The sequence below is a fragment of the Primulina huaijiensis genome, chromosome 14 (assembly GCF_012295235.1).
Source record: "Primulina huaijiensis isolate GDHJ02 chromosome 14, ASM1229523v2, whole genome shotgun sequence".
Lineage (NCBI taxonomy): Eukaryota > Viridiplantae > Streptophyta > Magnoliopsida > Lamiales > Gesneriaceae > Primulina > Primulina huaijiensis.
This window is the reverse complement of record NC_133319.1, coordinates 18,681,005-18,704,493: the sequence shown is the minus strand read 5'-3', so window position 1 is coordinate 18,704,493 and position 23,489 is coordinate 18,681,005. Positions and strand designations below refer to the sequence as shown.

General features: G+C 34.9%; 3 protein-coding genes across 3 annotated transcripts; all 3 read left to right on the top strand.

Annotated features, from left to right (window-relative positions):
* The first annotated feature begins 2,741 nt into the window (after positions 1–2,741).
* On the top strand, positions 2,742–5,770 carry LOC140958091 (laccase-7-like). The gene is made up of 5 exons (XM_073415488.1): positions 2,742–2,995; positions 3,256–3,407; positions 3,690–3,934; positions 4,353–4,481; positions 4,589–5,770. Exons 1-5 carry the CDS (start codon positions 2,900–2,902, stop codon positions 5,674–5,676), a joined length of 1,710 nt encoding a protein of 569 aa, XP_073271589.1. The 5' UTR covers positions 2,742–2,899; the 3' UTR covers positions 5,677–5,770.
* Positions 5,771–8,095: 2,325 nt separating this feature from the next.
* On the top strand, positions 8,096–11,301 carry LOC140957473 (laccase-7-like). The gene is made up of 5 exons (XM_073414759.1): positions 8,096–8,350; positions 8,960–9,111; positions 9,317–9,561; positions 9,691–9,819; positions 9,946–11,301. Exons 1-5 carry the CDS (start codon positions 8,255–8,257, stop codon positions 11,031–11,033), a joined length of 1,710 nt encoding a protein of 569 aa, XP_073270860.1. The 5' UTR covers positions 8,096–8,254; the 3' UTR covers positions 11,034–11,301.
* Positions 11,302–20,266: 8,965 nt separating this feature from the next.
* On the top strand, positions 20,267–22,659 carry LOC140956532 (7-deoxyloganetin glucosyltransferase-like; the record flags this gene model as incomplete). Its single annotated transcript, XM_073413302.1, has 2 exons — positions 20,267–20,750; positions 21,522–22,659. Coding segments are annotated over 2 exons (1,413 nt in total), but the record flags the coding sequence as incomplete, so codon positions are not given.
* Between the last annotated feature and the right edge of the window lie 830 nt (positions 22,660–23,489).

Genomic DNA, 23,489 nt, shown 5'->3' with positions numbered 1-23,489 from the left:
CGTGGGCGTTGTGGCCTAGCTTTGCGCTTTTATTTCAAAACAATTCTTTTAATTTTTTTTAAAAGTTTATTAATTTAAATAATAAGTAAAAAAAAATAAATTGGTTATCTGTTCAAATATCATCGGAAGCTATTGAATTCACATTCAGGCAAAATAAAATGATTTAATTTGATTTGTTTTCTTATATAAAAAATTAATACTTTATTATAATATTAGTTAATTAGATTAGATCATTTTATTAATAACTAGTCTCCAGTCTCTTTGTATATTTTATAATTAAATTTGTATGTTGTATAATTTTGCACCGAACAGTTTCACTAAATCGAACATATTTCATCAAGCTCAAAACATATTTTTACACCTAAATTTATTCAAACTTATTTAAATAATCAACAATTCCCTAATAAGAAATCCCAATTCCTCCCTCTTGACACCTTTACCAATTCATTTCCAATTTGACACCATTCCTTGCATTTAAGGATGACAATGAGACGTGTTTGAGTATGATTCCATATAATTCATCAACATCTTAATTTATTATATTCATCCTTATCTCCATCAAGTATTCACTTTCGTCTCCATCTTCATCATATGATTAAATATCCACACTCTTCCCAAATATCCTATTAACACCTATAGTTGTGTTTTCTCAAATTTGAATTATTTCGAGTAAGTTATTGATATTATAAAATTGTTGAAAACAATAAGGAAAGAAATTATAAAAAGTAGCAAATTAAAAATTATAAAAAAATAACAAAATATTAGAAATAATTTATCATAACATCATTATACAACAAAATAACATCAACTTTATACTAATAATTTTCTTTATTCATCCCCATACGCGATGATTACCCATTTATTTAATCGAGTAAAAAAAATATCCTTCATACCTTCTTCCATTGGGTCGGATATTGGATTTTCCGTTGGGTTCGAAGGAAATTGTCATCTATATTTGCATGCATGCATACCCACAATTCATCTGTCGACCAGGAAAAAATGGCTAGCACAACATAAGCACCGCATTACACAAGATTTTAGCTATTGAGCTCCATCCACTATGCGTCAAGAATCCTCCAACTGCGACGAATTTGGATCCTCTGCTATGCTGAAAACACAGCACGAGGTTCTGTGCACTTTTACATGAGATGATCAGATTATCATTTCGTTTCTTCTGACAATTTTTCAATTTTATCTGATACTGTTATCATAGTAGATGATCCAAATCTCAACTGCACATAGGCGAGCACCTTTTCTCGCGGGAAGCCTCTGTCTTCCCCCGCCTCTGAAAATTCAAGCGGGAGGGTCGTGTACTCGTGTTTCTATAAGATTTTTTATAAAATAAATATATAATATGATATATTTTTTTCGATAATTTATTAAAACAATTATATAAAGAAGAATAACATTTTATTATTTTTTAAAATCAGGGTTTTTGTGTAATTATTCTGTAAATAGAGATAATACATACTCAACAATCTTTTATTTACCTATAAAGTTGTTTATTTTATTTCAGCTTTTGGACAGTGTTGTTGGCTTCTTTTTCTATCCTATTTCTTTCCACCCAAAGTGTGGCTGCTGTTCATAGAAGCAACTTTTTTAAAAAAGATATCAGATAATGTACAGAATTATGTATGATTAATAAAAAATCTAAGTAATTTTCTACAACATTTTAACTCCTCACAATTCATTAGTTGCTAATTTATTTGAATATCATTTTGTTTATAAAACGAACCTTATTCGAATGTTAATGTAGAAAGAAAAAAAAACCTTTCAGACATTATATAGAATAAGTTAGGCTTGTGTCTTGAAAACAAGAGTAGGTTCTTTAGGCTATTGACGAATGTCTCTTGATTTGTGTGCATCCGAGTCAGCGCACATTTAACTACGAAGTTCTATTCATTTTAAAATCTCTCTGCTTTTGTGTGTGTAAGCTAGGAGTGGATTCCACGTCTAATTTCCATGTATCAAATATATTATTTGGTGATACTCACATAATTGCTCGGTCATCTTAGAATCCGAGCTGTGATAAAATTAAGAAGCTAGGAAAGCACTAACCATAGAGACAAATCAGACCACCACGTGCTCAGGTGAGCCCGAGCCCTCAATTGAGTCCGGATGATGTAAGTCCGGGCAGTATAATGAGATTCAAAGGATAGGGCTTCGTATCATGATCAACTATCCGAGCGCCTTGGTATATGTGTTACTTCTTGGTTCGTAGGTATGAGATGTCATGATTCGATATCATTGGCATATCTTTCAGTATACATATGGATGATGTGACTATATCAGGATTGATATGGGTTGTCACAGTGTTAGGAAGCATGACATGAACAACCATCTTGCCATGAGTAGGAACAAAATACTGAAAACAAGGTCATTATTGACTTTTCTTTTATAAATGTCATGGTTACTTGATATTAATGCATTCAGATATTTTTACTGAGAAAACATACTCTCTTTATAAACTTTCTTTTGAACATTTGACTAACGTGAACATCGGAGTGACGCACTATGTTTTAACTTTTGATATAATATATTAAATTGATCATTTTGTAGATCTCACACATTTTTTACTTTTAATTCATATGATCACTTGAACGTGTTTTATTAATTAAAACATAGAAAATTGTTTCTTCAGATGCTTGTTTGTTATGCCGCTGCTTTGTTATCTACACACCTTGTTTTCATGGGAATAGTAACCCACTCGACATTTTTCCACCAACTTTACTCTCATATGGAGACCTTTTCGCAGACTTTACTCTAGCACTAGAACTTTTGCTTTTTCTCATACGACACTTCACAGATTTTTCTTCTCGCGAAATTGCAGGAACTTAGGGTGTTTCATACGAATAATTTTATTTGCAGAAAGTAAGCGAGGATTTACGAGTAAATATCAATGGTGCATCTCGTCTTCGTGCTTGCTTGCGCTTTGGCTTCATTGGCTTCGTCTTCTTCTTTTGCTTCTGCAGCTTTGGTTGAACATTCTTTTCATGTAAAGTTTCTTGCTTATACTGGGATACATTCTTGTCTTACTTTTGACATATTATTATTAAATTTTCTGATCATTTGTTTGTTACTCAAGTTCAGAAATAACTTATTTTGGTCCGAACATAGTGGTGATTTATATCCAATTAGATTTGAAAATTTCTGGTTGTTTGGATGGATGATATTGATTTAAGAAATGATCTACATAATTTAAAAAATACAGATTAATCTTAACAAAATTTACAAAAGTTATCTCGATGATTATAGGTACAAAATTCAACCATAAGTCGACTGTGCAGAAGCCAAACAATTACAGCAGTAAATGGAAGTCTCCCAGGGCCAACTCTTTGGGTGAAAGAGGGCGACACTCTAGTGGTCCATGTCTTCAATAAGTCACCCTATAATCTCACCATTCACTGGTATGAAATAATCATTAGTAAACCACAAGTTTAGAGTCACTATTTTAATATTCAAAAAAATCATGTGAGACCATCTGCTAAAAATATTATAATTTTATTTTAAAATGTGATCGAGTTGATCTGTCTCATGAAAATAGATATGTGAGATCGTCTCATTATTCTTTAATATTTGAACAGAAAAACTTCCACAGTTGTTTTGTTCAAAATCTCTTCCACCCTGATTTAATTTTAACTTTTAAAGTATTTAAATTTCAAATTATTTGGTATTCATTTGATGTGCAGGCATGGGATTTTCCAATTACTGAGCGGTTGGGCAGACGGAACTGAATATGCAACTCAGTGTCCGATTCGACCTGGCCACAGTTACACCTACCGGTTCACCATCACCGGTCAAGAGGGTACTCTATGGTGGCACGCGCACATTAAATGGCTTCGAGCCACGGTTCATGGAGCCCTTATCATCAGGCCTAGAGCTGGTCGATCGTATCCATTCCCTAAGCCACATAGGGAAGTCCCAATAATTCTAGGTTAGTATATATTTGCCTCATCAATCTACTCCTGTGTTAAAAGAAAAATGTATTTCAATTTACTTTTATGGGAAAAAAAATTTAGTCTTCTAAATATATTAACTCCTTATAATCAAGTAATATCATCTAATTGTGTACATGATTTTGTTGTGTATAGTCCCAGATTCAACGACTGTACCAAGACGAGTCTTTCCAACGTGCTTATGTCCTCACTCACATGTAACATAGGAAATTTTCCAGAGGTCATCAATCCCAAAATTTCCCCAAATTTTACCTTAGAGTTCTTATGTGATAAGCTACCGAAGTATGTTGGAAAGACTCGTCTTCGTATATTGAGGATAATTGTTGAATCTGGGGCGTCAGAGAAATGAGTTTATTTTATACGGTAAAGTTAAGGTTATTGTAATTAAAATTGTAGGAGAGTGGTGGAATGCTAATGTGCTGGACGTGGAAAAGGAAGCGCTGGCCACCGGAGCCGAGCCGAACATGTCCGATGCCTATACGATGAATGGCCGGCCCGGGGATCTGTATCCATGCTCCTCGCGCCGTAAGTGTTACACATAATGAAATTGCTAGCATAATATTTGCATTTTAGTTTTCATATTTTTTACACAAATTTCTTGTGCTGTGTTATTGTCCTAATGTTAAATGTAGGCACATTTAAGTTGGAAGTAGAGCAAGGAAAAAGATACCTTCTCCGAATCATCAACGCTGCACTCAACAACATATTGTTCTTCAAGATAGCCCATCATAAGATGGAAGTCGTAGCGGTCGACGCCTCCTACACGAACCCTTACGTAACAGATGTGGTCGTGCTAGCACAAGGTCAGACCGCGGACGTAATACTAACCGCAGATCAGACTCCTGGACGATACTATATCGCTGCAAGCCCTTACGAGAGTGCGACAGACATGATGTTCTCGGACACAATTACAACGGGTATCATAGAGTATAAAGGATCTAAAAAATCCAAACCTCTTATGCCAATTCTTCCTGCATACAATGACACACCCATAGCCCATAGATTTTTCACCAGCCTAACTGGACTAGTTACGGGGCCCTTTTGGAGCCGAGTCCCCGACAAAATCGACGAACACATGTTCATAACGGTTGGCATGGGTCTAACCCCTTGCGGATCCCCTGGTAGAGCGTGGTGCCTTGGCCCGTTGGGCCAAAAATCTGCCACAAGCATGAACAATGCATCCTTCCAGTTCCCTACCAAATTGTCAATGCTTGAGGCCTTCTACAGAAATGTTAGGGGGATATACACCACAGATTTTCCCGACAATCCACCATTGCAGTTCGACTACACCAACTCAAATAACAGCCTCAATCAAGCTCTAGTAACGACCACAAAATCCACCAAAGTCAAGAAAGTGAAGTTCAATGCAACAGTAGAGATTGTGCTGCAAGATACTGCCTTGATCGGGACAGAGAATCACCCCATGCACCTCCATGGGCTCAGCTTCTTTGTGTTGGCTCAAGGGTTCGGCAACTTCAACCGAGCAAAAGATAGCAAAAGATTCAATCTTGTCAACCCGCAAGAGCTCAACACAATAGCGGTTCCAGTTGGAGGCTGGGCTGTGATTAGGTTCCGAGCCAATAATCCAGGAGTTTGGTTGATGCATTGTCATCTGGATGCGCACATGTCGTGGGGCTTAGCCATGGCTTTCGTGGTCGAAAACGGGCCCACTCCTTCGAGTAGGCTGCCTCCACCTCCTCCAGATTTTCCCAAATGTTAATTTTCATTCGAGAATATGGTTTACATTATTGTTGTTGCTATGAGTCGCAATTAAATCATATGAATAACTGAAATATCATTGTACTGTTTTTGAATTCGCAAACCTTTTTTTTTCGGAATCTATTGTCTCTCTGTTCCAATTATATATGCTGGGAGGAATTTTTCGTCCTGTGGACAAAATTTGTTGCAAATTAAGCTTAAATACACAAGCAATATGTAACACATTATCTTAAATTAAGAGAGGGAAATGAAATTTTTTTTAAAAAATATACAATAAAAAATTTGAATGTTATTTAAGTTGCTGCCATGCAAATTTCAATTAATTACTATGAATAAAAAAAAAGTAATTGTACTGGGAAATTGAATTACCTTCTCCAAAAATTCAAATCTAAATTTGCGACTTTGCAATCGAAATCTGCTTCAAATTTAGCTGCAATGAAAAGAAATCAAACTTAAATGTAGAATCTGATATTCATAATAAAATTTCTAACTTCTAAGTGTTTTTTTTAAGGTCAAATTTCTAATTTTCTTTGAAATCTTATAAAGTAGTACATATTATAATTAATTTAAATAAATAAATATACTAAGTTAGGATCATAGGAATTTTTTGATTGGTCAGCAGCTCTCGAATGAAATGTGCATCTATAATTGGTTCTACCATGGGAAGTTCTAAGCCACAAGGCTTGTCGTGCTGCTTTATACTCTGCTTCACATGATGACAGAGCAACTGTTTCTCGTTTCTTTCAACTCCAAGTCCTATATATCTCCATAGCCAAGGCTGAAGACACTTGAAGTGTTCTTTTGATCACCAAACCAGTGTTTTCAAAACCGGATCGGTCGGTTCTAGGAGGTGATTGGAAGAAAACTATTTTCTTGATTGCCATTCATTTCAGTGAATTTAGAGATACCAAATATTTCAAGTTAAGCAATCTAAAAAGTATGTTTCAATATAAATTAAAGATAAATGATTATATACATGTAAGTAAGAGAGTATTTATTAGTCAATACTTTCGACAATTGTGATGTCTCATCCCAGAATTAGGGGTGTTCATCGGTCGGTTCCGTTCGATTTTGGATTTTTTTAATTCAGTTTTTTCGGTTTTAGAAATATATAATCCGATATCCGAACCATTTTCTTTTTGTTCGGTTCGGTTTTCTACCAAAACGGTTCGGTTAATTCGGTTTTTGTATAAGTATTTAAATTAATAATATAAATATATTGTAAAATATAATATGTTAACTTTTTACATGATTTCTTAGTAAAATATTTAAATATAAGGTCTAATTAATTGAACAAACAACAATCAATTAAAAATTATTCAAAATGGTTTTTCATTCACTAAATATCATATCAAAATATATAATATAAATAAAAATATAAACAAAATTATTAATTTAATGAAATTTCGATTTATTCGTTTTGGACATATATAATACGAAACCGAACCAAATAAACTTCGGTTTTAACATTTATATCTTATTTACAATTTTATTTGCAAGCACAAAGAAATATTTGATTTAGGATTTTTTTTTATCGAGAAACTTAAGAAATTTGTTAGGACATTGATGTTGTGGGGGTGATCATCGTTATTCTTATCATGATACGTTGGAAAACCTTTGTTATGGGAATTACAGACCCTTTATTCGGTGGGTGAATCGATGTTCAAACTTTATGACTCAGAGGGCTAATTCTAAAGGACTGATATCCAGTAACCATCGAGAAATTTGAGGATTTTCTGCACTTAAATGTTTATTTCATTTCAGAATTATTCTCCAATAAATAAGATCAATTATATGTTTGAGTTATGGTATTTTTATGTTTTCAAAAATTATACACGTAATATATGTTATACCATGTTCTATCGGCCCCGATTTGTTGAGTGTTTTTCCAAGCACATCACTTCTTATCTCTTTTTTCTTCTTAGATAAGACTGAAGAAGAAATCAAACAGGATGAACAAACAAAATTTTGCAACGGGTAGAAGTTGATCCAATATTTCGTAGTTTCAAGAAGTTTATTTTTTATTTTAATTAACTTATTTTGATTTAATATTTTGAGTCCGCTGCAATATTGTATTCATTTTTGAGTTATAAAAACTTGTATTCAATAATAAAATAGACAGTTTTTGAAAATTTAAGTACCTCACCTCGGAGGTTAAAACATTTTTCGAAATTTTAATAATGACTTTTTGAGGATGTTTCCGATGTTACGTCCTTAGTTTGGGCGTGAAAACTTACCAAAAAAAAAACGATGAAACTATATATTTTTTTGAGTAAGATGAAACGATATATAAACTTTAACAAATTGAAAAGTAATCGTTTAATGGTGTTCACGGGCGGAGCCATGTGTTGCTCTGCCCCGGGTGGCTCAGCTTTTTTCTCTATTTTTTATACATAAAATTTTGTCAGATTTNTTCCCATAAAATCACTTTTACTTTTCCCTGGAAAATTCCTCCGACACTGCTTCGTATGTTTCTCTTATTCAGACTATTCTTTTACTGCAACCGCAGGAACTTATGTATGAACTTTATTAGCAGAAAATCGCGTGGGAAGTCGTCGAGGATTTACAAGTAAATATCAATGATGAATCTTGTCTTCGTGCTTGCTTGCGCTTTGGCTTCACTGGCTTCGTCCTCTTCATTTGCTTCAGCAGCTTTGGTTGAGCATTCTTTTCACGTAAAATTTCTTGGCTTACTTCGACATAAAATATTGTTAAACTTTTTTAAAAAAGAAAACGTTTCTTAATTAGTTCAGAGATGATGGTTGTATTTGTAAACTAAAATTTTTTAAAATGCACGACAACTCAATCATTATGTGTTGAACGCTTTCTTAGCGGGAGAAATTATTGCACCTCAACAATCTCACTTCCAATAGTTATATTCTTTGCAAATCATGGGAATTGAACACATGAGTCCGGCTTTGATATTAGATTTAGAATCGAGTGATTGCCGATTTACTAAAACTTATAGTTAGTGGTACTGATAAAGATACAATATTAATGATAAAACAACTCAAACATCACCCGACGGTTCACTATCCGAACTGAGTGTGATGATTTAAATCTTATATTTTGAAATTATTTCGACATTTGGATAGAATTATTTTGAAATTTCTACAGTATATGTAAAGGAATTCTAACTAAGACTTTAAATTATTAGTATATTTATTTTGACAATTTGGAATAAGACTGCAGCTTAGTTTGACTTGACTGATTAAAAAAACAAATTAGTTTTAACAATTTTTTATGTTAATTTTACTTTTCTAAGTTTATTTCTTTAATTATAGGTACAAAATTTAACCATCAATCGACTGTGCAAAAGTCAAGTAATTACTGCGGTAAATGGCAGTCTTCCAGGGCCAATTCTTCACGTAAAAGAGGGCGACAGTCTAGTGGTCCACGTCTTCAATAAATCACCTTATAATCTTACCATTCATTGGTACATTAGGAAATTAAATAATTATTATAAATATTTTTTTTTGAAGAATTTTTTTATTGTTTTCAAATACGTATTAAAGAATTTTTTTTTAAAAAAATATTTGATCAAAATTATTTTGATTTTTTAATCTTTTATAGGAGTTGAATTATATTTGGTGAATACAAGAAAGACTATAATTACTAATTGGTATCCATTTGATGTGCAGGCATGGGGTTTTCCAGCTACTGACCGGTTGGTATGATGGACCTGAATATACAACCCAGTGCCCGATTCGGCCTGGCAGTAGTTTCACCTACCGCTTCACCATCACCGGTCAAGAGGGTACTCTATGGTGGCACGCACACATTAAATGGCTTCGAGCCACGGTTCATGGTGCCCTGATCGTCAAACCAAGAGCCGGTCGATCATATCCATTCCCTAAGCCACACAGGGAAGTCCCAATTATTCTTGGTAAGTGTTGAGTTGTGGCATGCAACTGACTGAATATATCTGTCTTGCGTGCCTAAGTTCAGGTTGTTTATATATGCTTTTTTTTTTTCCGAGTTAAAGGCAAATATTTACTTAAAGTACTGATTGTAGGAGAATTGTGGAACGAAAATGTGCTAGACGTGGAAGATGAAGCATTAGCCACCGGGGGTGGGCCGAAGATATCCGATGCATATATGATAAATGGCCGACCCGGTGATCGTTACCCGTGCTCCACGGACGGTAAGTATTTCACATGAAATTGCTAGCTAGCTATAGTATTTGCGTTTTAATTTTAGTATTTCTGGTATAAATATAGTTTCTTGCGTACGTTGTGATTATATATTACTTTAATGTTAAATGTTGTAGACACATTGAAGTTAAAGGTGGAGAAAGGGAAAACATATCTTCTACGAATCATCAATGCCGCACTCAATAGCATACTGTTCTTCAAGATAGCCAATCATAAGATGAAGGTCGTGGCTGTTGATGCGTCGTACACGAACCCCTACGTAACTGATGTGGTCGTGCTAGCACAAGGTCAGACCGCGGATGTACTAATAATCGCAGATCAGACTCCCGGACGATACTATATGGCCGCAAGTCCTTATGTGAGTGCGACCGGCGTGAAGTTTTCCAACACGTTCACAACAGGTATCATTGAGTACAAAAGGTCCAAACAATCTAAGCCTATCATGCCAATTCTTCCTGTGTACAATGATACACCAACAGCACATAGGTTTTTCACCAACTTAACTGGACTTCTCACTGGACCCTTTTGGAGCGGGGTCCCCGACAAGATCGACGAACGGATGTTCGTAACGGTTGGATTGGGCCTGGTCCCTTGTGATGCCCACGGTGGCACGTCGTGCTTGGGCCCGCTGGGCCAAAGAGTTGCTTCAAGCATGAACAACGTATCCCTCCAATTCCCTACCAAATTGTCATTGCTCGAGGCCTTCTACAGAAACGTTGGGGGGATATACACCACAGATTTTCCCGACAATCCTCCGTTGCGATTCGACTACACCAACCCGAATAACAGGCTCAATCAAGAGCTCATAATGACCTCAAAATCCACCAAAGTCAAGAAAGTGAAATTCAATGCAACAGTAGAGATTGTGCTGCAAAATACTGCTCTGATCGGGACAGAGAATCACCCCATGCACCTCCATGGGCTCAGCTTCTTTGTGTTGGCTCAAGGATTTGGCAACTTCGACCCTGCAAGAGATAGCAAAAAGTTCAATCTTGTCAATCCCCAAGAGATTAACAATATACCGGTTCCGGTTGGAGGGTGGTCAGTGATTAGGTTCCGAGCCAATAATCCAGGAGTTTGGTTGATGCATTGTCATCTGGATTTGCACGTGTCGTGGGGTTTAGCCATGGTTTTCGTGGTCGAAAACGGGCCGACGCCTTCAAGTAGGCTGCCTCCGCCCCCTCCTGATTTCCCCAAATGCTAATTTTCATTCGACAATATAATTCACATTGTTGCTGTTGTTACGATTATATTGTAACAAAGCCATGTATCCAAATTGGGACCGGTATATGCTAGGCGTGAGTGACAACACAGATATAGTCGTGATGTTTGAAATATATTTTATAATTTGTGAGAGCAAAATTTTGTAATTTTTATTTGGTTTATTTGAACCGGATCTATAAACACATCCAAGCTGTTTGGTTTAAGCGACCCGTCAAATTTTGAAAATATAAGATACGGTATATGCTAGGTGTGAGTGACAACACAGATATAGTCGTATTGTATCGTATTGTATCTCATTATGTTTTCCTAATTGATTTTTGGAATTAGCTCTAAGATTATTTATTAATGTACCTAGCTAGCTAGACTACTCTTGAATTATACTTACTGTGCGAGACTTAATCAAATTATTAATACGATTTTATGTAGTCTATTATTTACCATTATTCTGATCATTGATTCTACATAAGCAAGAAAAAAATTATAAGCATATATACTTCTTTGACATACAAGAAGAGGACTCGACATATCCGAACGAGAATGAGAAGAGAAGGGTACGTAGGTAGTCAAATTTGCATATAGACTAGTAATTAATCTCGACACCTGATACATGCACGTAGCTTAAATTTTAAGATATAATTTCATATTTCGTATATAGTAAACATACTTGTGAAATATAGGGAGGTTCATCCTATTTGAATTTGAGTACATTAGTAAAAGAAGTTCTACGTGTTTATTTAATTGCTTAAAATTATTTTTTCCTTTTTATATTAGATTGTATATTAAGAGTTTTGTCTTTCTAAAATATTGAGTTTCTTAAACTCTAGACTTGATATATAACATTTCAAAAGAATTTGTTTCCTAACGAAAGACTATTTTCTTTATTTTGTAGAAATCTATTCGAGGAATACTATCAAGATCAACACAAACATTTATATATTGAAGAATAAATGTTGCACAATGCACGAGCGAGATACGAGAGAACAAAGAGATAATATATAAAGCTCGGGAGAATTTTCTGAAGAACTCGCAAAGACGTAGCATTGCTGTTTCACTGTGTTGTCGCGACGTATTGGAGACACTTGAAGACAACACTCATATTAAGTGTTGATTGAAGAATTGTTTTGTTACTCCAAATTTCAGTCACATAGATTTACGTTCTTTTTTTTTTTGTTATTTGTTATTGATATTTTAGAATGTAATTTACTTCCTGGACTTGTTAAGGAAGATAGTGTTTCATTTTTTCAAAGTATTGGTTTCGTAAACTCGATTTCTTTTCTAGTAATTATTTTTCCATGAGGCATCGCACAAGTGTGTTCACTTGTACATAATTATCTTTTTATTATTTTTAGTTAAGCTATTTATTTGTGTGCTATATATATTATTCCGCTACATATTCTCACAAGATGCTACAACATTCGATATAACACTTATAAATGATACACACAATCCGTAGTGTTATGTTAAACAAAATACTTTCACTTGGTATCATAGTCAACTCTTGACTTTACTAAGAGAGATTCTGTTTATTGTTGTTTAACATTTAATATTCAATGGGTGTGTAACTTGCCAACGTTGCACTACGACCACCTGTTTTGGATGGATCCAACTACGCCTTTTGGAAAGTCAAAATAAGATTCTATTTCAAGTTCATAGAAGAAAGAGCATGACAACGAGTTGTCAACGGTTGAACTCTACCAAAAAGACTTGATGAAGATGGTGATAGTTTGATCAAACCAGAAAGTGAATGGACAACTGATGAAGTCCAAATTTCGAACTACAATTCAAAGGTATTAAATTTCATCTTCACATCAGTTGATATAAACATGTTCAGTCTGATTACAAACTACATTTCTGCTAAAGATGCATGAGAAATTCTTCAAAAGCATTGTGAAAGATCTAAAAGTGTAAGAAGAATGAAGTTAAGAATGCTAACCTCTAAATTTTAAAGTTTGAGGATGGAAGAAACTGAGACAATCACCGAGTATGTTCGTCGTCTATGAGAAAAAGAGCCAATGAAGCATTTAGCCTTCGTGATCTAATTTCAAATGAAAGATTGATCAACAAAATATTATGATCACTACCGGAGCGCTTCAATATCAAGTATGTGCAATTGATAAAGCTCGAGATACAACTCAGCTTACACTAAATGGCTTGATTAGTTCCCTTCGTACTTTATAGATGAACATGAGCTTACAAAAGAAGAAAAAATGTAAGACTATTGCTTTCCAAGTTTCTAATGATTCCTACAACAATCTTCTTCAATTGTCACAAAAATTCAATGAGTCGGACCTCGGTGAAGACTCTATCTCATTAATCACAAAGAAGTTTTGATATTATTTGAAAAGGATCAGAAACAAAAAGAAAGCTAGATAACAATCTGAGTTCTCAAGTCTAACTACTCCTGAAAAATCTCAAAGTTTTTCATTCATCCAAAGAAGACTGGTTGTAAGTCAATCATTGAGTGTTGACTCTGGTATTGCAACACTTGGCCAGAATATCAAAGGGTTGATGTGGCCCTATGCTGTAAATGGAACACACAGAGTGTGGGGTTTTGTGTTTCCTTCAACTGAATTTCCAGCTTTGTCTCGGTGTCTCCATATTTATGTTATGTATTCTTTTAGGCATAGTTTGATAACTAAATGATTAATAAGTTATCATCCTTCATCCCATGTTTGGTTCATTTTTTAATAGCTTATAAAAATTGGATGGGCCCGTGATAATGGTGGTTCACTATGGAGAAGACATCCCTCTAATGTGTAGGGATATCTACATGATAAATAATAAATTCTATGAAATGACATTATTGTCCCCATTTCTCAAGCATTGAGATTTAAATTAGTTTTAGATATTCCTTCGAAAAAAAAATTGCTATTGATATTGTGTTAGGACATACATAATTTATATAATTTTAAAAATGTATTTTTGTTATTAAAATTTAAAAATAAATAATTAGTATTAAAATGAATCTATACTATTTGCTAAACTTGAGATATTTCGAAATTTCGTCAATAATTTATTTTAAAATATCCATAATCAAATTATAAACTCATGAAACAATAAAAAAATATTAAAACGTAAAATATAAATAAAATAAATATATAAAAAAGTGAAAAACGAACTAGCATATTGGACACATCAAATTTAAAATTTAAAATATATAAGATTATTTGATAAAGAATTTATTTATAATTGTTTTATGACAATGAAACATATATATACACACACGCATTNCATGTGTACCAAACTATGCCTTAAAATATATTTTTTTATAAATTGGAAATTAAAATAAAATGAAAAACATAAAGATTATTCTGGTAATTAATAAAAATATTATTTGAGGAAATAATTTCTTCTTAAATATTTCTCAGCTTTAAGGTGTTCCGTAATAATTTTGACTTTTTTATTAAGATGATTGACAAATTCATTTTTAAATATACAACTGTTGAGACCAAATTCTGCAAATTCAAATTCTCCAAAGCCCACCAGCATTAAAAGTCCTTTAAATTTGAGAACCTCAGTTCACAAATCCATAAAAAATTCGGTTTGCATGATCGAATGAGTTCATCCATGATCCATGATTCATGATCATTGAAGGTGGCTGGAACCGCTCGGAAGAGTTGAACAAAAATTAGCAGCAAGAATCAGAATAAAACTCTCGCAACAATTCATCAACAAACAACATAAAAAATGCTTTGCAAATTTCATTAACTCCAGTTCATTTTTGTTTACTTAATTTTAGACTCTATTATTTTAGTTTTCCTTAACTTTATTATATTCCTTCATCTTTTATTTTCAATTTCTAGCTATAAAAATGTTGGTTCATAAAAGCATAATTTTTTTTTTGTTGTTTATGGAAATTCATTTCGATTTCTTTTTCTAAATTAGTTTCTGTTTCTTGACACCTTACCGAAGGAGTCAGAACTAACGACCAATTCGGGGATCACATCGTTTGGTTTAGAAGTCGGATTTCAAATTTTACATGATTTTGTGTGTGACAGGCTTCGTGATAAACAAATCGGCATGCTTGGTGGGACCCAATGCCTCCAAAACGTACTGAGAATATGAAGGAATTCCTCAATCATAAGAGAAGAAACATGTCGCCAAGGAAGCGAGGAAACAATTAGAATGACGAAAGGATACTGCGGAGTCCAGTAGGTTTATGAACTATTGGAAGGAATGCACAAAGTGGATACCTGGAAAAAAGGATATATGATTTCTGATTTTTCATATTCATATAATGATTTTCACAGGATGAAAAATTTATTTCTCTGGCAACTTTTGCCGAGGAAATATGGAGATCAGAAGATGAATATAATTGTAGGAGTTTATTATATCAATGGAATGCATGAAGAAATTTTTGGGAACATAGAGATCTATATGGTTATATTTCCGTAAATGAAATATGGATTCCTCGGGGGGGAAACGATGCAAAATATATGTGAAAGCTACATTAGAAAGATGCATTCACAAGAATTGAATGCTCTGTTTGATACCTGGAAATACATGATTTCTGATTCGAGTTGGAAAACATCATCCTCGGTTAACCATCAAAAAGATGAGAGAAATATGAAGAACATGATAAAAATTTATCGGATTCCCAAAAAATGATATTTGAAGTAAAATACTCATGTTCAAAGTGGGAAAAAAATAATTCCCTTAAGAAATCCATAAAAGAGTTTTGGGTACCCAGAGATAAGATGCTTGAAATAAATAATAGGTACAGAAGAAGTACAAGCAGAGATAATCATCATTTTAGTTTTTTTTTTTTTTGGGCAGAGGATTCTTGGCCTTATATATAAGAAATCAACAATGCATCAAATCATCATTCTTCGAAGGTCAAGGGAATCGGTTTAGGTCGAAGATTGAAGCTCAACATGGAAGAGCTCCACAATATAGGTTGGGTGATCAGAAGCATCCTTAAGTCAATGCACAAGGGATTACCAATCCTCATACTCAAATGATTATTTCGAGTAGCATGTAATTTATACTTCCTCCAAAATCAATGAGAAAAGAGTGGCAGGTGGTAAACTTCCATAAATGTCCACTTCCACTATTCAAATTCAACATATATTTTTTAAGAAGGTAAAAAACTTGCAGAAGGAACATAAAAATTAAAGTTATTGGGTGGAAATATAAGGATGAGGAGCTGATATTTGAGGGAAAGGTTCACGAAGCAGAATATTGTTTCCAGAAGAAGGAATGGAGTTGCAGTCAAAGATCTGTATGTGGCTTGTACTCAGGTGGAAGATCAAAGTTGTTAGTGTGTTTAAGATAAGTTGGCTTTTGAGTCTTAAGATGACTATGAATTTAATCGGATTATGTTCTTGGATTTGTTGCTTCAAATTATGATGTTGTTTGGTTTATGGGAAGACAAATCCTTGCTGAATTGTTGATTTCACTGTGAAATATTGAAATGTTTAGAATAATAAATTCACGACTGACTTATGGTCTTATGAATCCCTTGTGTTTTCTACAGTTTTGGTTGTGTGATCTCCATGAGCATGCATATATTCACATGAAATTATGGTTACTGGACAATTTCTCTTATGAAATTTTGATATTCATTGATCTCTGTCATCCATTCTATGTGATTTCTTGACGGAAAGTAGGTTGTGTAGCCACTTTTATTAGTTTTGCCCTATTTTTTTTATAACGTGTGTGAAAAATTATGCAATGGTGTGGAGAATTGGTTTATAAGTCATTCATTGCTAAAATTATTTATAAATAATGATACATTACTTGTGAATAAATAAAAATAATTGTTCATGTACTTTCTATAGTTTACTGTATTCTTGAGGCAGTATTTGTTGGTTTTTGTTGGCTAGGTTAATGATAAGTTGGAGTTTGTTGTTTTAAAACTTGAAAAATATTGTTTTTTTAGAAAAATCAAGTGGTTAGTAATAGATTGTATTGATTGACATGTTTTTATATAATGTTGAAGAAAACAAGCTTGTCATTCTTTAGTTTTTAAGAAAATTTAGGCAGAGTTTTCTATGTAAAAATGACATGCCAAAAATACAAATACATGTAGACAAATCACAAGCAGCAAGTATATTGCTAACAACATGTTTTCAAGAACAAATTTTGGCTTTCAAGCCACTTTTTTGAGTCTACAAATCAGAAATACAATTGTCAAACCATTCCAAACATACGCAAAAAAGTACGACTAATATTCCTAGTATTTGTTATTTAATTATTTCCAATGTGTGTGGGATTGCATGGATGTGTGCTCAGCCACTAGCAAATGTTCCTCTAGGATTGATCGTTTCTTTGAAGTTGGCAAGTGACATTCTTATGAGACAAGTTTCTTCATTTTCATTGGCCTTTGAAATTCTCAAATCCTAGTCTTTCTCCTACTAGCTATTCTTGCAAAATAAATGTGAACCAGGTGAGATATAATGGAATGGTGATCAACAGAACTATGAACGCTCAAATAATAATGCAACATAACAAAATGGAAGAAAAATATCTACCAAGCAGGATGTAAGATGGCCGAGAGAATGAAAGTTGGGTGATTTATACTTGCCCCCTTTCCATCTTCTGAAATCCGTCAGACTCTGCCATGTCGATAAGATCTACTTCATACAGTGCAAGCTAAAGATTTGGTTGGTTTCCACACATGATTATGTCAGACATTTTGTTGGTGCTTGAACTCGTATTTTAGGACTTGAAAGTGTATAAGATCGAGGAAGAGTAACTTGTGTGGCAATGTTCCCTATAGGTATGGATTTATAAAGGTTCATCCATGCTCTTAAAGTTATTCAAGTCCAAGAACGAATCAAAGTTTTGAAAGAAATATTTTCTGGAAGAAAATTAATGCTTGGTGTAGACCACCTTGATATGATCAAAAGAATCCCTCAAAAGATCCTAGTATTTCAAAAGATTCTTGAATAGAATCCATACTGGCAGAATAAGGTGGTTTTGCTACAAATTGTAGTGCCAACAAGAATTGATCTTACCGAATATCAAAAGTTTAAAAGCCAAGTTCATGAGATTGTCAAGCAGATCAATGGCAGATTCGGAACTTTGACTATTGTTCCAATAATCATATGGACCGATATCCTAACTTCCATGCTTTGTGTGCACTATGTGATGTCATTGATGTGGCACTTGTCACTTATTTGCGGGATGAAATGAATCTTGTCAAGGATTCTCATCAATGAATTTGCTGGAGCATCACTATCCCTTGGTGCTGGTGAAATTCTTGTAAACCCATGGAAGATTACAAAATTTGCACAAGCTATAGGCCAAGCTCTGAATATGTACACAGAGGAAGCCACCCTGTTGAGGTGGGAGCAATTGGTGTTACAAAGCGAACTGATATTGAAAGAATACTAGGAGATATTGTTCACAGTAAGCCATTAAGAACATCTACCAAGTAGGATGTAATATGGCTGAGAGAATGAAAGTTGGGTGATTTATACAAACCCCATTCCCATCTTTTGAAATCCATCCAACTCTGCCATCTCGATAAGAGCTACTTCATACCGTGCTAGATAAAAATTTGGTTGGTTTCTACACATGATTATGTCAGATATTTTTTTGGTGGTTGTACTCGTATTCTTGGACTTGAAGGTGTATAGGATCGAGGAAAAGTAACTTTTGTGGCTGCATTCCCCATAGGTATTGAGTCAGAAAGTTTCATCCATGCTCTTAAAGTTCTTCAAGTCCAAAAACGAATCAAAGTATTAAAAGAAATATTTTCTGGAATAAAAGTAATGCTTGGTGTAGACCACCTTGATATGATCAAAGGAATCATTCAAAATATTCTAGTATTTGAAATGTTTCTGGAAGAGAATCCATACTGGCGAATTAAGGTGGTTTTGCTACAAATTGTAGTGCCAACAAGAATTGATGTTACCAAGTATCAAAAGTTTACAAGCCAAGTTCACGAGATTTCGAGCAAATCAATTGAAGATTTGGAACTTTGACTACTGTTGACTACTGTTCCAATTCATCATATGGACCGATATCTTGACTTCCATGCTCTGTGTGCTCTATATGTTGTCATTAATGGGCAACTGTCACTTCTTTGCGGGATGGAATGAATCTTGTGAATTATGAGTTTATGGCTTGCCGAAATTCCAGAAAAGGAGTTCTCATCCTCAGTGAATTTGCTGGAGCATCACAATCCCTTGGTGCTGGTGCAATTCTTGTAAACCCCTAGAAGATTACAAAATTTTCACAAGCAATAGGCCAAGCTCTGAATATGCACAAAGAGGAAGCCACCCTGTCGAGGTGCGAATAATTGGTGTTACAAAGGTAACTGTTATTGAAAGAATACTGTGAGATATTGTTTACAGTAAGCCATTATGAAAATATGAGATATACATGCTTCATTTGCTTTCAGACATATCATCAAACACCTTCAATGCAAATGTAAATAGAGTTTACCCATTTGCTGGAGTATATGAGGGAGATCGAATATGGATATCTGAGGATGGCAAGTAGGAGAAGTATGATTCTTGTTGTACTTGTAGGCGCAACCACCACCGAGAAACGAGCAACTATACAAGAGTGTGATGAAGAAAGAGGTGAACTTGGTCTGATAGAAAAAAACAATGTTCAAACACGAGGTTTCTTGGAATAAAAGGGGAGGTGTTTCAAAGTAGAGGGAATAAAGGAAGCAAACATGTGATGAAGAGTATGTACATAAAAATTTTTGTTAGATTGAGATATTCCACTATTTATCACAGAACTAATCCTTCCGCTTTGGGCCTCTTTGTGAATCGTAGAATAGTGGGATGGGCTAAGGAAAGTGTGGTTACATATAAATCCAAATTGGCCCACGTGCCAAATTGTGAGTTGAACCGGACTGAATCGTTGACAGATTTTCCGCCAATAATTAAGTAAGTGCCTAAATAATTATTTTTCAAACAAATTATCCAGAAATTAAATACATTATTGGACTAAATTCAACTTAACCGGATTTAAATGGTTTCAGATTCCTCCTATGCCACCAATCCTAATGCTAAATAGTCCAAAACCGATTTATCAGTTCCAGATTTTACCGAATCGAATTCGGATCACTTTCAGATTGATGGGTTAGAAAAATATCCCTAGTTGCTACCAAAATCTTTTTTTTAAAATTTTTTTTATGACGAGAGCACAAAATGTCTAACATCAACTTGATAATTTGATTCAAATATTTGTCTCTACCTACGTATATTAAATTATTCAATTTATGTGACTTGATCTTTCCATTATATATATATATATANCGTCGTTATCCCCTATCCGGCACAAGGCCACATCACACCCATCCTAAAACTAGCAAAACTCTTGCATCACCGGGGCTTCTTCATCACCTTTGTCAACACTGAATTCAATCACAATCGTCTTCTTCGAGCTCGAGGGCCCGAAGCAGTCAAGGATCTCGAAGACTTCCGGTTTCGAACGATCCCTGATGGGCTCCCTCCTTCCGACAAGGATGCAACACAAGACATACCACAACTTTGTGATTCACTTAGGAGAAACGGTTTGCCTCCATTCTTGGAGCTCATCAAGAATCTAGATGAGTCACCCGACTACCCGAAGGTGAGTTGCATAGTGTCCGATGCGGTGATGAGCTTCACTCTCGATGCTGCGGAGCAGCTCGGAATTCTTGAGGTTGTGTTTTATACTACTAGTGCTTGTGGCTTCATGGCATATTGTAACTTCAGGGAACTCGTAGCAAGAGGAATATTTCCACTTAAAGGTAAATAGGCTTCATATTTGACAAACTTAAATCACACAACCGAATTTTGCAATATTGCTACATGGTGGAAATATATGAACCCTTGAATGCTCAAAATAAGGAGTGAATCCCTTACAAAGTAGACAAAAACTTGTGTGAGACGGTCTCACGGGTCGTATTTGTGAGACGAATCTCTTATTTGGGTAATCCATGAAAAAGTATTACTTTTTATGCTAAAAGTATTAATTTTTATTGTGAATATGAGTAGGATTGACCCGTCTCACAGATTATGATCCGTGAGACGGTCTCACATGAGACACACTCTACAAAGTATGCAGGACTCATAATCTAATGATTTTAAATAGAGGTTATATCTCTCCAGGTGTAGCATGGATTATTCCACACGACCTCCCTGGCCTAATTTATATATCTCAAGGCATCCACTTAACAAATCCATTGACTTGACGATGAATTTCAGTTCACAACTAATTTTTTTAGTCATTGTTATATATTTAAAATTTATCCCAGTTTTTTTTAAATCATCCCCTCAAATTCAAATACTTCGCTTCAATCACAACCTTACTTAAAAGGTCTCTACCCTTCGTGGTACATGAAATTCCAAATAACTTTTTAGCTAATCTATATCTATTGGCTGGTTGATATCATATAGCAAGTGAAGCAACATAACTAAGATTACAATGATCTAATATATGCTACTAGACCATGTTGAACGTATTTTTGTGTTAAATCATGCAAAGTTGGTACTTTAATCTCTTTGGTTCGTTGTTGCAGATGAAAGTTACTTGACAAATGGATATCTTGAAACCAAGTTAGATTGGGTACCAGGGATGAAGAACATCAGACTAAGAGACTTTCCAAGTTTCATTAGATCAACTGATCCCGATGATATTATGGTTCATTATAACATTTTGCAGACGAAAAATGTATCTCGGGCTAAGGCCGTGATAATCAACACCTACGAAGAATTGGAGAAGGATGTAGTGCACGCCCTCTCCCAGAAATTTGATCGTGTTCACACGATAGGTCCACTCCACTTGCTAGAACGGGTAGTCAAGAACCCAGAGATAAAATCCATCGACCCCAGTTTGTGGAAAGAAAATGACGAGTGTATTGAGTGGCTCGACCAGAGAGAACCGAATTCCGTGTTGTACGTGAATTTCGGCAGTATCACAGTCTTGTCCCCTGCACAACTGCTGGAGTTCGCGTGGGGGCTTGCGAATAGTGATCAGCAGTTTCTATGGATCATTAGGCCGGATTTGGTTAGTGGGGATAAGGCCATTCTCCCCGAGGAGTACTCGAAAGAGGTTAAAGACCGTGCCATGATGGTGGGGTGGTGTTCCCAAGAACAAGTGTTGGCTCACCCTTCGGTGGGCGGATTCTTGACGCATTCGGGATGGAACTCGACCATCGAATGCATATCGGAAGGCATACCGATGATCTGTTGGCCGTTTTTCGCGGAGCAGCAGACGAATTGCCGATACGCGTGCACAGAATGGGAGATCGGATTGGAGATCGAGGGGGATGTCGAGAGGGAGAAGGTGGTGAATTTGGTGAAAGTCTTGATGGAAGGGGAGAAAGGGAAGGAGATGAGGAAAAAGGCTTTGGAGTGGAAGGATAAAGCGCAGTTGGCTGCTACGCCTGGTGGCTCTTCTTACAATAATTTCGAGGTTTTGGTCAATGAGATTCTTCTCAACAATTAGTACGAGATTCGGATTAATAAAATTCGGATCGATAATATATGTGTGTGTGTTTATGTATGTATACATGTAAATATGTGTGCGAGTGAGGCTGAAAGATATGTTGAATTTCGATATATATATATAGATGTTTGGATTTATTATGTACAATATTAGGCACATTACCTAGATGTTGAAGTCTTGGAATTTACTAGAAGTATTCGGTTAAATAATTTAAAATCGTGAAATATTATATATATATATCATCAGACTTTCTAATGATAGCTACAATCGGTTGGCTAGCTGGTTAACAAGAAACGGTTCAAAATGTAAGAAGTTGCAGAAGGTAAAAACACAAGGTTTTATGGATGTTCGAAGATAAAACTACTACGTCACCCATTCTTCTCTTTCAGGAAGAATTCTACTAAAAGACTTTGGCTTTACAAACTTTTGCAACAGCCCACTCCAACCAAGACTTATCACACTACCTGTGTTGGAACTTTTAGTGATCACTTTACACTTCTGGATATTTAAGAACCCTAGGTTCACCATACCACATAGTAAATCAAACAATCCAAAGGTCACTGATATAGAGAAACAATAGGCTTGGGTAGCACGAGGTTGATCTTTGGATGATCAGATTAATTTCTGACGAATGCGTGCTTGAATGAGCGATGAAATATGAAACTTTAAATGCGCTCAAAATCTCCAGGTATGCAAGCTTGGTGAAATAACAATATAGCGGTTGAACAGGTTGTATATCAGATAGTGTAAAAGTCAACGAGCTCACTCCGTGCATTCCTCAACTCTTCATTTATATAGGCTAACATTCCAACGGTCGATAGAAGACATGTAATGTAAACTTGTAACGTTAAAATGATATGTCACTATCAGCTGCTATGCAAATATTTAATGTTCTCTTTGCTTGTGCAACTTTGAATCTCATTCCTCGGAAAAGTTGCTGCTAGATGTCATGTTTGTAGTGACTGTTAGCTCTATCAGAACGGGTAGGATATTTGAATAATATTTCCATTTTTGGGATAGTAAGGATAAAAATCTTTAT

Excerpts from the sequence above, each read along its gene's own strand:
- LOC140958091 (XM_073415488.1), top strand. The coding sequence starts at position 2,900 with ATGGTGCATCTCGTCTTCGTGCTTGCTTGCGCTTTGGCTTCATTGGCT. Across the intron at positions 3,935-4,352 it reads GGAAGTCCCAATAATTCTAG|GAGAGTGGTGGAATGCTAAT; the intron begins GTTAGTATATAT and ends TTAAAATTGTAG. Across the intron at positions 4,482-4,588 it reads GTATCCATGCTCCTCGCGCC|GCACATTTAAGTTGGAAGTA; the intron begins GTAAGTGTTACA and ends TGTTAAATGTAG.
- LOC140957473 (XM_073414759.1), top strand. The coding sequence starts at position 8,255 with ATGATGAATCTTGTCTTCGTGCTTGCTTGCGCTTTGGCTTCACTGGCT. Across the intron at positions 9,562-9,690 it reads GGAAGTCCCAATTATTCTTG|GAGAATTGTGGAACGAAAAT; the intron begins GTAAGTGTTGAG and ends TACTGATTGTAG. Across the intron at positions 9,820-9,945 it reads TTACCCGTGCTCCACGGACG|ACACATTGAAGTTAAAGGTG; the intron begins GTAAGTATTTCA and ends TAAATGTTGTAG.